The sequence below is a fragment of the Penaeus chinensis genome, chromosome 27 (assembly GCF_019202785.1).
Source record: "Penaeus chinensis breed Huanghai No. 1 chromosome 27, ASM1920278v2, whole genome shotgun sequence".
NCBI lineage: Eukaryota > Metazoa > Arthropoda > Malacostraca > Decapoda > Penaeidae > Penaeus > Penaeus chinensis.
This window is the reverse complement of record NC_061845.1, coordinates 1,577,643-1,592,642: the sequence shown is the minus strand read 5'-3', so window position 1 is coordinate 1,592,642 and position 15,000 is coordinate 1,577,643. Positions and strand designations below refer to the sequence as shown.

Genomic DNA, 15,000 nt, shown 5'->3' with positions numbered 1-15,000 from the left:
AGGGAGAGAAAGGGAGAGAGAGGAGGAGAGTGGGAGAGAGGAGAGAAAAGACAGAAGGGAAGAGAAAGGAGAGAAATGATGATAAAAAAAAACTGGCGATAGGGAAAACTGGAGTACAAGAAAAAAACACGAGAATAACAGGAATAACAGAATAAAAACGGAATTAGAATAAAACAAAAAATAAAAAAAAAAATTAAAAAAACTACGAAGAAAAAAGAAAAAGAGAAAAAAAAACACGATAAAAGAATAACAAAATGAAATGAGAAAACGAACATCACCACCACCACCATCATAATAATAATAATAATAATAATAATAATAATAATAATAATAACGGAAGATGAAGAAAACTGTCTCCGGAGAACTCAAGCGATATGGACCCAGCAAATGAGGCTCTTCTTAACCCCCACCTCTTTCAACTCACTCTTCAAACACTTCTTTCTTAACTTTGAACATCAATCACGAACACACATACATGCCAGCTAGGATTTTCTATTTAGAGTTTTTACCATTACTTTTATTTGTTCATTATTATTTTTCTTCTTCTTCTTCTTCTTCTTCTTCTTCTTCTTCTTCTTCTTCTTCTTCTTCTTCTTCTTCTTCTTCTTCTTCTTCTTCTTCTTCTTCTTCTTCTTCTTCTTCTTCTTCTTCTTCTTTGGTAGGGGTCAAAATATTGCATACTGGTTGAAATACAGGATGAGAAAATAACACAAAATACACATACATCAAAGATACTTAAATCTATCATAAGCTTTTTTTTAAGCGTTTGACTTTATTTAGATTTTGTTTTCTTTTATTTTTATGTTGCCAATCATTTATTATTAATTATATTTCATGTCCTGCAAGAAAAACAAACAAACAAATTATTGAGGATTACATCAGTACACATAAAAACAGAATGGCACAAAGGGTTAAAAGAAACATGAAAAGAAAAGCAAAGAAAAGGTAAAAAAAAGGGACAGCCGCCAGAACAAGCCGGCACAAGAACAGAACATGTTAAATACCACAAGGGAAAAGTAAACGAAAAAAGGAGGCACCACAAAGTCTTGTTAGTCGCAGCCAAGAACAAATTAACACCAAATATGCACAGGATTAGTAGTCCACAAGCCCTCCTACACAGTCACCACGTGTAAGTCATCAGGTAAGTCATCACCAACATGGCAAGTCATCACCAACATGGCGAGTCATCACCAATAGAGCATAGCAATTCATCATCAACATGGCAGGTCATCCCCAGTACAGCATAGCAATTCATCACCAACATGGCGAGTTATCACCAGCACAGCATAGCAATTCACCACCAACATGGCAGGTCATCCCCAGTACAGCATAGCAATCCATCCCCAACAAAGCATACAACACTGCCCCCCCCCCCCCTTTATCCACATGACCTCCGCCCGCGCGTGTCGCCTTTACCTCCTTCCGCCATCTGCTGCCATCCGGTCACCATCCGCGACTCTAAACTCCGCCCAAAGCCAGCAGCAGCTATGTCGGGGGGGAAAGGGAAGGTCACTGAGGCGGAAAGGTCACCCCGAGGGGAAGGTCAGCCACGTGGGCAAAGGCACCGATGACCTCTGACCTGGCGTTCTGTGGTCAACTCAAGACACTGAGGATTTGTGACTAGTACCTGCCAACAAATCTAAAACATAAACAAGCCTAAGAAAATAAGAAAGTAAAAAATATATATATATCTAAACATGCAAATTAGAAAAAAAAAATACTTCGAAACAATTCACAGTACAAAATAAAAATTCTAATTGCAAATAAGACTACATAAGATACACATTAAGATGAAAAAAAAAAAAAAGTGAAAAGAATCTTACCTACCTTTCCTACAAATACTTGAGAAACAAAAAAGGAAAAGAAAAAAATCACTTAAGGAAGAAGTAACAACCAAATAAATAAAATCGACAAGAAACGACCTCATTGAACGACTAAAAAAAAAAAAAACATTAAAACAAACAAGCAACAAAATCCACAAAATAACGACCCTACTTACCAACGCCTTAAATAAACCAACCAACCAACAAACGAACGAACGAACAAATAAATAAACGCAAACGAGCAGCAGAACTCCAACTCCTCCTCGTCCTCCTCTTTCCCGACCTACTCACGGCTCGCAGGCGTAAGGCACCGAGCTGGCACTCCCTGGCACACGCAAGGGTCTCGGGAGTGGAATCGCCCGACTCGCCCGCTCGCTCGATCGCTCGCGACAAGACAAAAAAAAAAGGGAGAGAAAAGAGAAAAAAGAAAAAAAAGAAAAGAAAAAGGAAAAAGAAAAAAAAGAAAAGAAAAAGGAAAAAGAAAAAAAAAAGAGAGAGAAACGAAAAAAAGAAAACGAAAAGAAAGAAACAAAGAGAAAAGAAAACAAAGAAAAAGAAAAAGAAAAGAGAAAGAGAAAGAAAAAGAAAAAAAAAGAGAGAGAAACGAAAAAAAGAAAAAGAAAAGAGAGAAAAAAAGAGAAAAGAAAACAAAGAAAAAGAAAAAGAAAAGAGAAAGAAAAAGAAAAAGAAAAGAAAAAAACAACAACAACAAAGGATCACGTGATTGCAACCCTTCGGACTGCAATCACGTGATCAAGTCTATCCGGCTGAAGAGGAAAAAGAAAACTAAAAAACTTCTTAAACAAACATCCAAATAAACAACCAAATAAACGTATAAATAAACGGCTATGCTAAACAAAAAAAAACCTCCTAGAAACAAACAAACAAACAAACAACGACGACGGTAACAACAGCACATCCGGGAATTCATTACGTCTCTAAACGTTTCCGATTCCCATTCCCATTCCCATCATTCCTAGAAAAAAGCCATATAAAGACCGGATACGCTCAAAAATGGAGAAGGGGAGGCGGGAATGGGGGGAAGGGGGAGGGGGAGGGAGACACACGACTGACTTCCCATTTAACGATCTCTTTTAAAGAGATTTTAAAGAGTTGAGAAACTTTTTTTCCCTCCCTTTTTTTTTTACTCGTAACATTTTTTTTTCTCCTCTAATTTCCTTCTTCTCCTTTTTCTTTTTCTTTTCCTTCTCCTTCTCCTTCTCCTTCTCATTATTCTTCTTCTTCTTCTCCTCCTCCTCCTCCTTCTTCTTCTCCTTCTTCTTCTTCTTCTCCTCCTCCTCCTTCTTCCTCTTTTCGGCTGTTAGACTGACTTGATGGGATAAAAAGCGAGGCTGAATATGGGAGTAATTTGAATTTTAAACTTCAGTCGCGGGAGGAGAGAAATGGGGAAGAAGAGGGAGAAGGAAAGGAAGGGAATAGAAGAGGGAGAGAGGGTGAACAAAAATCAAGGGAACCCTTAAAATAATTGGAAAATATAATAACAATAATAATAATAATAATAATAATAATAATAATAATAATAATAATAATAATAGCAACAACAATAATAATAATAATACCAATAATAATGATACTAATAACAATAATAACAAAAAACAATAACTAATAATAACAATAATGATACTAATAACAACAACAATGATAACAAAAAACATCGTGGCAATAACAATAACAGTTACAATAACAAAAAACCATCAAACAAGACGAACCAATAACAATAGACAACAAAAAACACGGAGCGAGGACGCAATTACCAGCCAGATCGAGTCGCCATCTTCCGTCGCAATGGCACCACCAAGCTTCTCCCGTTTCTTGCATGTTAAGTTCTGTATTCCCCCCCTCCCCCCTCCCCCTTAACCCCCTCTGACTAACCCCCCCCTCCCCCTCACCCCCTATGACCAAATCTCCCCCCCCCCGCCCTTTGACCCATCCCCTTCTCCCAATCCTTATACCCTCTCCCCCCTATCCCTTGACCAACTCCCCTCCCCTCCCTCCCCTGCCCTCCATCCCCCAACCCCATACCCCCTCCCCTCATCTACTTTATCCATCCCGTCTCCCCTTCATCCCTTATTCCCACCCCCCCTCCCCTACCCCATTACCCCTCCCCTCCCCCCCACCCCAACCCAAACCCGGGCGACGCAGTTTAACATTCAGAAAAGCTTTAATTTCCTGATGGGCTGCAGTGACGTTTCTTTTAGCCGGGTGGGGGGTGGGGGAGGGGGTGTGGGTGTGTACAAACTTTATACATTAAAAGAGAACTTCCGGGATGGTTTCTAATTACGTTTGACTATCTATTTAACTTTTTCTTTTTTTAACTTGCTCTCGAAGTGAAATCCGTAGAGGCTAGAGAGAGAGAGAGAGAGAGAGAGAGAGAGAGAGAGAGAGAGAGAGAGAGAGAGAGAGAGAGAGAGAGAGAGAGAGAGAGAGTTAAAGTGTGCGCGATATCTAACACATCCTAAGTCATCAGCGATGGATCACTGCTATCCTGCAAAATGCAAATGCAACATTTTACGTTGTTTCTTTATCTTCAAAGTTGGGTAATTTATATTTCATTCTTATCGAGGGGGAAAAGTTATCTAATTAGCGAACTTTTTTCATCATTCTCTTATCATCTTTAAAACAAAAATAGATCAAAAGCGCAGTAAACTTACAAGGCAAATCATTATAAAAATTATAATCATAAACTGCGCAACGATTTGCATATTCATGTATTGTACTGTACATACACGCATCATACAAATATACACATATATACATATACACGTTTCTGCATATATGCAAGTACGTGTCTCTGTAGGCTACATGAACATGTATGTTTGTTTATGCTTGTATATAACAAACAAACAAAATCACAAGAAATTGCTCATGAAAACAAAGTAAATCATGAGATGGATGCATTTCGGACACGCATTGCAGCCCGTTCTCTCCGAAGAGACACTAACCACAATATGAATTATTCACTTTTCGTAAACATAAACACATACGTATATTCTTGGGGGCATTAATCAGAACGAAAGAACAAAGGACAAACAAACAAATGCACACACACACATACACACACATACATATATGTATGTGTATATATATATGTCTATATATAATATATATATATATAATCTATATATAATATATATATATATGTCTATATATATATATATATATATATATATACATATAAAGTACATAGACACATACATATGCATACATACATATATATGTATATATATATGTATATATGTATGGGTGTGTACACATATGTATATATATATACATATGCATACACACACACATTCTTACACACACACACATATACATGTATGTATATTTATATATACACACATGTATGTATATGAATATATGTATATATATGCATATACATACATGTAAATATATACATATACATACATATATATATACATATATACATATATATATACATAATAATTACACACACATATACATACATAAATACACACACATATACACCTACACATATTACCATATAATCAGGTCCTACCATCGCAGAGCAACACTCCCACTGCCCGAGTGAAGCGGATCGCATGGCCCTGGCACTAAGCAAGCATTATCACCGGACAACTAGCGCCGTGTCCGCCTTCATCCCCGGGGGAGAGCTGATTGAAAGGAGCTCGGCGTTGCTTCAAATCGCGCTCCATCGACACTAGAGCTAATCAATTGGGCGTAAGGAAGCTTCGATTGCTATTAGCCAAATCAATGCGAGAGCGTGTGCTGCCGAATGAATACTTAATGAACGAGCAAAACGCCTTTATTTATAGCATCTCACGGCGCACGACATTTGGAAGTCAAATGTAGTTCATACCAATATTGTAATAAAAAAAAAAGAATCATTATAACAACAATAATAATACTGAAATAACATACAATCATAATTCAATACAATTTAGTCCTTTAACAACGTGTTACTAATCATAATCATAATAACAACAACAACACTAATAATAACAATATCAATAATAATAATAAACTATTACTAACACCGAACAAACAGCAAGCAAACGACTGTAATTCTGACGAAAGCCCCTCCTAGAGAAAATACCACCAGAAGACCCTAAAGAAGATACAAGACGCAATTAACCCGCGGTACGAAAGAGGCAACGGATGATAAATTCGGGGGGAAGGATACCATCTTGAACGTAAACAAGCGGATAAGAGGCGAATGAGACACATCTTGAACGTTAGAAAAGAGAGGCGATGGTGGTGCTGAAAACCGATTATTTAATTATATAAATAATTAAATAAACAACAAAACAAATAAATATATGTATACACACATACATACATACAGATGTGTATATATATATCAAATAACAAGAATACTGCAAAGAACTCTCACTACCGCAAACCATTACCTTATCTACGCCATTAGGAAGATAAACTTCCCAGTAGAACATAAAAAAGGAGAAGCTAAAAGAAAGATGGAGGGCGGGGAGGGGGGGGGGTGATGAAAACTCCACAAACACTCCGAACTCGCCACCTAACTTTTCTTCAGACCATTTTAATTACCCCAACTTGCTGGAAACTCGCCGGATTAAAGTGGTTAGATACGTTTCCACAAGTCTATCTTGCTCACAGCCATCACCACCGCACCATCATTAAATTTCACTTAAAACGAGGAACGAGTGAAACAAAAATCACTTTAAAACCGAGAGTCATATCAGTATCCCATCGAAACAACTGCTGCCACCAATTTCCTATGCATCGACAGTGCTGCCACCTACACACACAAAAAAAGGAAACATTTACACAGATAAAAGAAAATATCACAACGACACACCACTCCATCTATTTCAACAGACAGTGAAGATATCACCATAAGAGTGCATGAAAGACTGATGTAGTGACACCATAAACGCAAGAGACCCGCCACCATCACACTCGTCCGGTTACCTTCGATGGCCTTGGATACATCGGTGAAGGCAGTGTCCACAGCTGTTGAAAGAGGGGGGGAAACAAAAGGAAAATGAGCTACAGGAAATAAAATGAAACAAAATCATAAAAATGAAACCCGGTGGCCTGTCATCTTAGAATGACTTGAGAAATAATAATAGTAAGAATATCATCTACTTAGGTACTTCGAAAAGAGGATACTCAACTTATTAAAAACAACATAAGTTTAATTGGACAGTTCAAGCCACTAATGATACTCAACTTAAATAAAGAACACTACATAATTCTCATTACAAATATGAAATCAAATTCATAAGAAAATAAAGGGAATCTTTAATCAACTGTACCAAACAACAGAAAAAAACAAGCAAACAAAAAATAAACAAAATCAATAACAAATATCAAAACTAAAAAACAAAAAAATATAAACCACTACCCAGATAAAACAGCAAGGAATCGGAAAGGGAATGTTTTTTTTCGAGCTTAACTTTCTCTCTAGCACAAACTTCATATTAATTACAGGCGGGGGCAACATTCTTTTTACTCCAGAGAAAAAAATGGTGAGGAAACATTCTGGAGATGGAAGGTCTCGATGCGTCACTTCATAAACGATGGTATAGACACTTTGGTAAAGGGAGGTGTTCATATATTTCAAGTTTAGAAATGGGATAGTTTTGTGTGTGTGTGTGTGTGTGTGTGTGTGTGTGTGTGTGTGTGTGTGTGTGTGTGTGTGTGTGTGTGTGTGCGTGTGTGTGTGCGTGTGTGTGTCGTGTGGTGTGTGTGTGTGTGTGTGTGTGTGTGTGTGTGTGTGTGTGTGTGGTGTGTTGTGTGTGTGTGTGTGTGTGTGTGTGTCGTCGTGTCGTGTGCGTGCTGTCGTGTTGTGTGTGTGTGTGTGCGTGTGTGTGAGTGTGTGTGTGTGTGTGCGTGTGTGTGCGTGTGTGCGTGTGCGTGTGCGTGTGTGCGTGTGCGTGTGTGCGTTTTAGTAATTCTCCTGAGTGTATACATTCACTCGAAAATAAATATAGGCCCTATCCATCATGACACGGAGCACTTTGAGGCAAAATTGACCCAAAAGCCTACTGGGTAACGTGAGAAAACAGCACAATTTCCAAACAACCCCTTCAAACGTCCGTGTGAAGAATGACCTTTTCATATTGGTAAATTAAAAGTCTCTATTACTAAAATTAAAACGGGAAACCCCCTCTGAATTCCATGAATAAAATAACCGTAAACTACAATTACCATAAAAAATGGTGCCATACTTTGCCATAGCATATACATATCACTCCAACGAAAATGAGGCAGCGGCCTCATCTTGAATGAAAAAAAAATATATATTTCCCATATCCTGGCGAGATAAAAAAAAAAAAAAAAAAGGAAAAGAAGAAGCTTAATGTACAGTGCCTCTGAAATAAAGTGCCAGCGAAAAGAAACGGCATAATGGCACCAAATCTGCGCCACAACGCAACGAAACTACTTCACGAGACAAAAAAAAAAAAAAAGAAGGTCGGCGTCGGTACGAATAAAAGACGAATAAAAGACAAAAACGAGATGAATAAGACATCCAAACTTTCTCAATCCTCCCGGGACGTCACAGGGAGATGAAACGGGGAGCGGACACGAGGCAAAGTGGCACCGTCATCGTTCATGACGTGTGAGTGTGCCAAAGAAAGGGAGTGAACGCTACTCTAAAGCCTTGACTGCGAGGAGTAGTCTTGTTGTTGTTGTTGATGTTCTATTTAAGTTGTGGATGTAGTTGTGGATGTAGTTATGGATGTGGATGTGGATGTGGATGTGGATGTGGATGTAGTTGTAGTTGTAGTTGTAGTTGTAGTTGTAGTTGTAGTTGTAGTTGTAGTTGTAGTTGTAGTTGTAGTTGTAGTTGTAGTTGTAGTTGTAGTTGTAGTTGTAGTTGTAGTTGATGGTGGTTGTGCTGATGATGGTGATGACGATGGTGATAATGATGACGATCATAATAACAACAGTAACATCCATGTCGATGGTGCGTATCCTTGTAGTAGAGCACACTCATGGTAGCGATTATAGCGACAGGAATCACGATGAGGGTACTAGATACTAACACAGTCGCGATGCTACTTTCGGCAGCGAAGGAGCTCTGAAACTCTTAAAAAAAACCCAGCGAAATCACTATACCCATCCCATACAACCGCTTCCCCCCGCACATCATCAATCCTCGCCCTCACCATCACCCGTCTCATCACCATATTCATCCTCCCAGGCAACTACATTCCTCCGTTTTCTTGCATTCTCTTCCCTGGCCGTCATCATCATCATCTCTCTCGTCCACCGTCCTTTCCTCTTAATCCATACTCTTCCATCATAAATTATTATTTTTTCACGGTCGTTTCCCATCTACGTCTTCTTCCTTTTTTCCCCTAAAGTGGGTCTCATTATCATCATCATTATTCTCCTTCCTCGTTCATCATCTCCGTTCTCTATCCATTATATGCATCTTATGTCCGGGACGTCGTCTCGTCTATTACCATAACCCATTTATTATTCTCTCTTTTTTTTCAACGTCATCCATTTATCATCTTGTGTTACGTTGCTAATTGTCTTTCCTCTGTGCCTTTGTACGTTTTTTTGTTTTCTTATACATTTTTTTTGCTCCAGTCTCTCCTTGTTTCTTCAAGATTATCCCGTTTGTTTCTCCCTCGTTTCCGTCTCCTCCTCCTTCTTCTTCTTCTTCTTCTTCTTCTTCTTCTTCTTCTTCTTCTTCTCCTCCTCCTCCTCCTCCTCCTCCTCCTCCTCCTCCTCCTCCTCCTCCTCCTTCTTCTTCTTCTTCTTCTTCTTCTTCTTCTTCTTCTTCTTCTTCTTCTTCTTCTTCTTCTTCTTCTTCTTCTCTTCTTTCTTCTTCTTCTCTCCTCTCTCCTCTCCTCCTCCTCCTCCTCCTCCTCCTCCTCCTCCTCCTCCTCCTCCTCCTCCTCCTCCTCCTCCTCCTCCTCCTCTTCTTCTTCTTCTTCTTCTAGTCATTGCCATTGTCTTCTCCTCCCCCTGCTTCTTTTTATGTTCATCTTCCATCATCATCATCATAATCTTATTATTTTTAATCATCATCATATCCTTCTACAAATCATTCATCATCTCTTTCTTATCATCATAACCATCATCACTACCGTTACAATTTATATTATCATCATCATCTTTATTGTTATCATCATTATAATTATCTTTATCATCGTTATCATCATCGTTATAATCACCATCACCATTATAATATATTAATTATCATAATTACCGTCAGTATCATCACCATCATTATCATCATTACTATATTATTACCATTATCTCCTCACAATCCACCTCCTTCCCTCCATTCCTTCCCCTCCCCCTTTCGGAATACGTCTTCTCTCCGCTTTCCATCTCTCAATTACCATCGTCTCTCTCAGTCTTCCTTCTTTCCCATCTCCATTTCAATCCTTATCCTCCTCTTTATCAACGCCCGTACTATCTGACCTTCCCACTTTACCACACCCTCCCATACCTCTTTGTCATTATCAAAATCACCGACCCACTTTCCTCACCGTCTCTCCCCCTCCCCGCCCTCCCTCTATCCCCTTATCTTCGCCATCCGCCTCTCTCCACCTCGCCCCCCCCTCCCCCTGCACCCCCCACCCTTCACTGGCAAGGAAGCTTATCCATGCCAGAAAATATGCGAAGAAGTTGCGGTAATCTGCGTCCTCTCGTATCTCCCCCTTCCCTCCTCCTCGACCAGATCCCCTCGCCCATCCCCCATTCTCTCCTTTCCCCATTCCCCTATCCACACCTCTTCTTCTGGATCTCCTTACCCATTCCCCCTCTCCCCCATTAACCTCACCTTCCCGACTTCCCTTGCCCAAAAAGCTTCTCACCCATCTCTCTATTCACCCCATTTACCCCACCCATTACCCCTCTCCTCCTCTTCCCTTATCCCAACCCCATCCCGATCCCCTCCCCTACCCCCTCACCCACCATTCTCATCACTTTCCCCCTTCCTTCCCTACCCTTCCCTTCCCTTCCCTTCCCTTCCCTTCCCTTCCCTTCCCTTCCCTTCCCTTCCCTTCCCTTCCCTTCCCTTCCCTTCCCTTCCCTTCCCTTCCCTTCCCTTCCCTTCCCTCCCCTCCTTTATCCTTCCCTTCCCTCCCCTCCCCCCGGACCCCACCCACACTGCACCTCCGCCCATAACTTTTAGCCAACACCAGCCCGCAGGTCGTACATTATTCGGCCGTTGAAAGAGCTCACTTAACTCATTCCTTTCCCGCGACCTCCAGGCAACGAAAGATTAAAAAGAAAAAGAATATTAGCCGGAGTAAAAGTGAAGCGCGAGTATAATACATATATACTCAGGGAAAAGGAGAGGTGGGGGGGGGGAGAGAGAGAGAGAGAGCGAGAGAGAGAGAGAGAGAGAGAGAGAGAGAGAGAGAGAGAGAGAGAGAGAGAGAGAGAGAGAGAGAGAGAGAGAGAGAGAGAGAGAGAGAGAGAGGGGGGGGGGGAGAGAGAGAGAGAGAGAGAGAGAGAGAGAGAGAGAGAGAGAGAGAGAGAGAGAGAGAGAGAGAGAGAGAGAGAGAGAGAGAGAGAGAGAGGGAGAGAGAGAGAGAGAGAGGGAGAGAGAGGGAGAGAGAGAGCGAGAGAGGAAGAGAGAGAGCGAGAGAGGAAGAGAGAGAGCGAGAGAGGAAGAGAGAGAGCGAGAGAGAGAGCGAGAGCGAGAGCGAGAGCGAGAGCGAGAGCGAGAGAGAGAGAGAGAGAGAGAGAGAGAGAGAGAGAGAGAGAGAGAGAGAGAGAGCGAGAGAGAGAGAGAGAGAGAGAGAGAGAGAGAGAGAGAGAGAGAGAGAGAGCGAGAGAGAGAGAGAGAGAGAGAGAGAGAGAGAGAGAGAGAGAGAGAGAGAGCGAGAGCGAGAGAGAGAGAGAGAGAGAGAGAGAGAGAGAGAGAGAGAGAGAGAGAGAGAGAGAGAGAGAGAGAGAGAGAGAGAGAGAGAGAGAGAGAGAGAGAGAGAGAGCGAGAGCGAGCGAGAGCGAGAGCGAGAGCGAGAGCGAGAGAGAGAGAGAGAGAGAGAGAAAGAGAGAAAGACAAACTCGTAAACCCCAGTATATCTTTTAAAAATGCGATAAAAAGAAAAGAAATGACACTAAAAAAAAAAAAAGAAAAAAGAAAATCAGAAGCCATGCAAATCTCTTCCCCTCCCGCGTGGGTACGGCATAAATCCTCCGTGCGGGGAAGGCGCCCTTTGATAAAAGTAAAGAGGAAAAGAAGAGGAGGTGGCGAGGCGCGAGCAACTTTGGCTCAACTCAAATCTCCTTGCAGACGTAGGAGAATCTTCGGGCTTAAGCAATCTCCTTAGCTGCTTCTTATTAACAATGCAAATCCGCGTCCGGCCGGATTTTCCCGCCCCTCTCCGTGGGTCGAAACACTTAGCCGAAGAAGCGCCATGACGGAGGCCCTTTAACCGAATGGCTTTCATTACGTTGATCATGTAACTCTGTCTCGTCTTTTTGCCGGAGCCGCGTCAATTAGCGCTATCAAAATCGCTTTAATCAACGCTGGGGCTGAATTCTCGATGTCGCTTCATTAACACTTTAATCAAAACGTTCAATTCCCTTCGTTTCGTACCGATGAAACCGTTTCAATTTGAGCCGTCCACGTCCGCTTTCATTCGCCCTTAATGTCCTTAACCCCGTTTCATTTAAACGCACGCACGCACGCACGCACGCACGCTCATACAGACACGCAGACACGCAGACACGCAGACACACACACACACACACACACACACACACACACACACACACACACACACACACACACACACACACACACACACACACACACACACACACACAGAGGCGCAAATCACTCAACCATTCCCCTGCAACACGCGAAGGTCAGGCGTCCGCCAGAGGTCCGACAGGTGTCCGAATGGCGTCCGTCGACACACGTGACACCGCCACCAAGGTCATGAACCGCGAAAAAGCTCAAAACCTTCCCCCTTCAGCCGAGTCTCCTACCCCCCCCCCCCCTCCCCTCTCTCGCTCTCCCTCTCCATCATCAGTCTTCACCCCTTCCTCGTCGCCCTCAGCACTGACGTCATACCCCCCCCCCCCTAGTCAAACAACAACGGCTACTCTCATGGCAATATCATGCAAATCGACATCCGATCGAAACCCGGAAAATCACCCGCATGACGCCCGCATGACGCCCGCATGACGCCCGCCTGCCATTACCCCAGACGACGGAATCCTACCACAAGGAAATATCCGAAATCGACAAATCCTACTAAATAAATACAAACAAAAACTATATATATACATATATATATATAAAACAAATAAAAAAATACTACAACAAAAAGGGGGAGAATTCACTACCAGGTGCTCGCGCTGCCCTATCTCCGATGTTCCTACGTATAATCAAATCCAGATACGGAATTAATTACAACGCGTACACACAAAGCAACGGCCTTTACCGCTGCAACGGAAGGGGTGGGGGGTGAGGGGAGTATTGAGTGGGGGTGAGGGGAGTTGTGGGTGGGGGAGAGGGGGTAATGGGTGGGGGTGGGGAGAGTGGGTGGAGGGGGGGGCAACAGATTATGCCTTAGCGGAGCGAATTCAGCAAATGAGTCGTTGATGAGGCGCTTCCTCCTCATTGGGCGAAGGAGATGGGAAAGTGGAGAGCAAGGGGGGATAGGAAGAAAGGAATGGGGGGAAAGGGGGGATGAGGGAGGAAGGGGGGATAGGACGGGGACCTTGGGATCCAGACGATGAAAAAAGGAGCTTGTCAGGGAGAGTGGAGTCCTTCCTCGTGTTTCCTTTCAACCTCCTCGATGGCCGGAAGGGTTACAACACGAGACAAGAAAAAATAACAAGTAAAAACCAACAACAGCAAAAAACAAGTGGGCGGAAGACAAAGCAAGAAATAAATAAAAAAAGAGAAAGAGAGAACGAGGAAAAACAAGAGAAAGAAAGAAAGATGAAAAACAAGAGAAAGAAAGAAATAAAGAAAGAAGAAAAACAAGAGAAAGAAAGAAAGAAAAGAAAAGAAAAACAAGAGAAAGAAAGAAAAAGAAAAAGCAGCAACAAGAGTAACACACATACACATCCATTATAAAAATCCAAGTCACTTCCCTCCTCCCTCCTTATCCGAATCCGTGCGTCCACTTCTGACGGCGCACGGCCTAATAATAATACCCGAACCGTCTCGAAAGATTGTCCAAACTTCGTCCGAACACTCGCTCGCTCGCTGAACTTCCACTCACGTTATCGGACGAGAGAAAAAAGGGAAGAAGCGATTTCCTGACAACAGCCCGGCCTCGGGGGAGTCGACCTTCTCATATCGGATTAACGAACCTCTTGAGCCGAGATTGGGATTCCGCCCACGCTTCGCCCATCCTCCTCCCCCTCCCTCCCTCCCTTCCCCCCTCTCTCTTTCTCTCTGTTTTTCCTTCCCACCTTTCCCCTCCCTCCCTCCCTCCCTCCCTCCCTCCCTCCCTCCCTCCCTCCCTCCCTCCCTCCCTCCCTCCCTCCCTCCCTCCCTCCCTCCCTCCCTCCCTTCCCCTCCGCCCCTCTCTTCTCTTTTCCCTCCCCTTCCCTTTTTCCCCTACTTCGCTTTCTCTTTTCCCTCTAACCTCCTTCCCTCTCTCTATCGTTTCCCTCCCTCCTTTCTTCGCTTTCTTTTTCCTCTCCCTCCCTCCCTCTCTCTTTCTCTTCGCTCCCTTCCTTCCCTTTCTCTCTTTTCCTTCCCTCCCCTCCTTCCCTTTCTCTCTTTTTTTCATCCCTCCCCTCCATCCCTTTCTCTCCTTTCCTTCCCTCCTTGCGCCCAAGCCAGGCTCCACCACTTAATCTTCCACCTCCCTTCCCTCCTCTAATATCCATCTCTCGTTCCCTCCATAACCATTATCTTTTCACACTATCCATAATGCATCTTTCCTCTCTCCCTCCCCTACTTCTCGCCTCCCCCCCTCCTCTCTTTCACTTCGCCTTTTTACCTCTTTCTTTCTTTCTTTCCATTTCTGCTTATTCATTCAAGTTCGCTTATTCTTCCCTCTCTACTTACAAGAAACAAAACGCACCTTCGTCCTCATTTATAATTAACTGCTTCACCATCCACCTGCCCCTGCCTTCCCCGACTTTCCCTTCCCCCCCTCACTCTCCACCTTTTCTCCTCCACAACCATCATCACCACCTCCCCTTCCCCCCTCCCTCTCTTTCTCATCCCTCTCCACCTCCTCCCCCTCAC

General features: G+C 42.8%; 1 protein-coding gene across 9 annotated transcripts in view; it reads right to left on the bottom strand.

Annotated features, from left to right (window-relative positions):
- LOC125039574 (synapse-associated protein 1-like) overlaps positions 1–15,000 on the bottom strand; it is a 161,447-nt gene that overhangs the window by 115,643 nt on the left and 30,804 nt on the right. For 5 of the 9 annotated variants that reach the window (XM_047633668.1, XM_047633676.1, XM_047633675.1 and 2 more), the window contains exons 3-4: positions 6,771–6,812; positions 1,417–1,485 (exon numbers count right to left, since the gene is read on the bottom strand). The exons of 2 other annotated variants lie outside the window; for them this stretch is intronic. In XM_047633668.1, the coding sequence (XP_047489624.1) occupies positions 1,417–1,485; positions 6,771–6,812 (111 nt within the window). The remainder of the gene's footprint in view (positions 1–1,416; positions 1,486–6,770; positions 6,813–15,000) is intronic. 2 more of the 9 variants (XM_047633671.1, XM_047633672.1) reach the window with 1 other exon arrangement.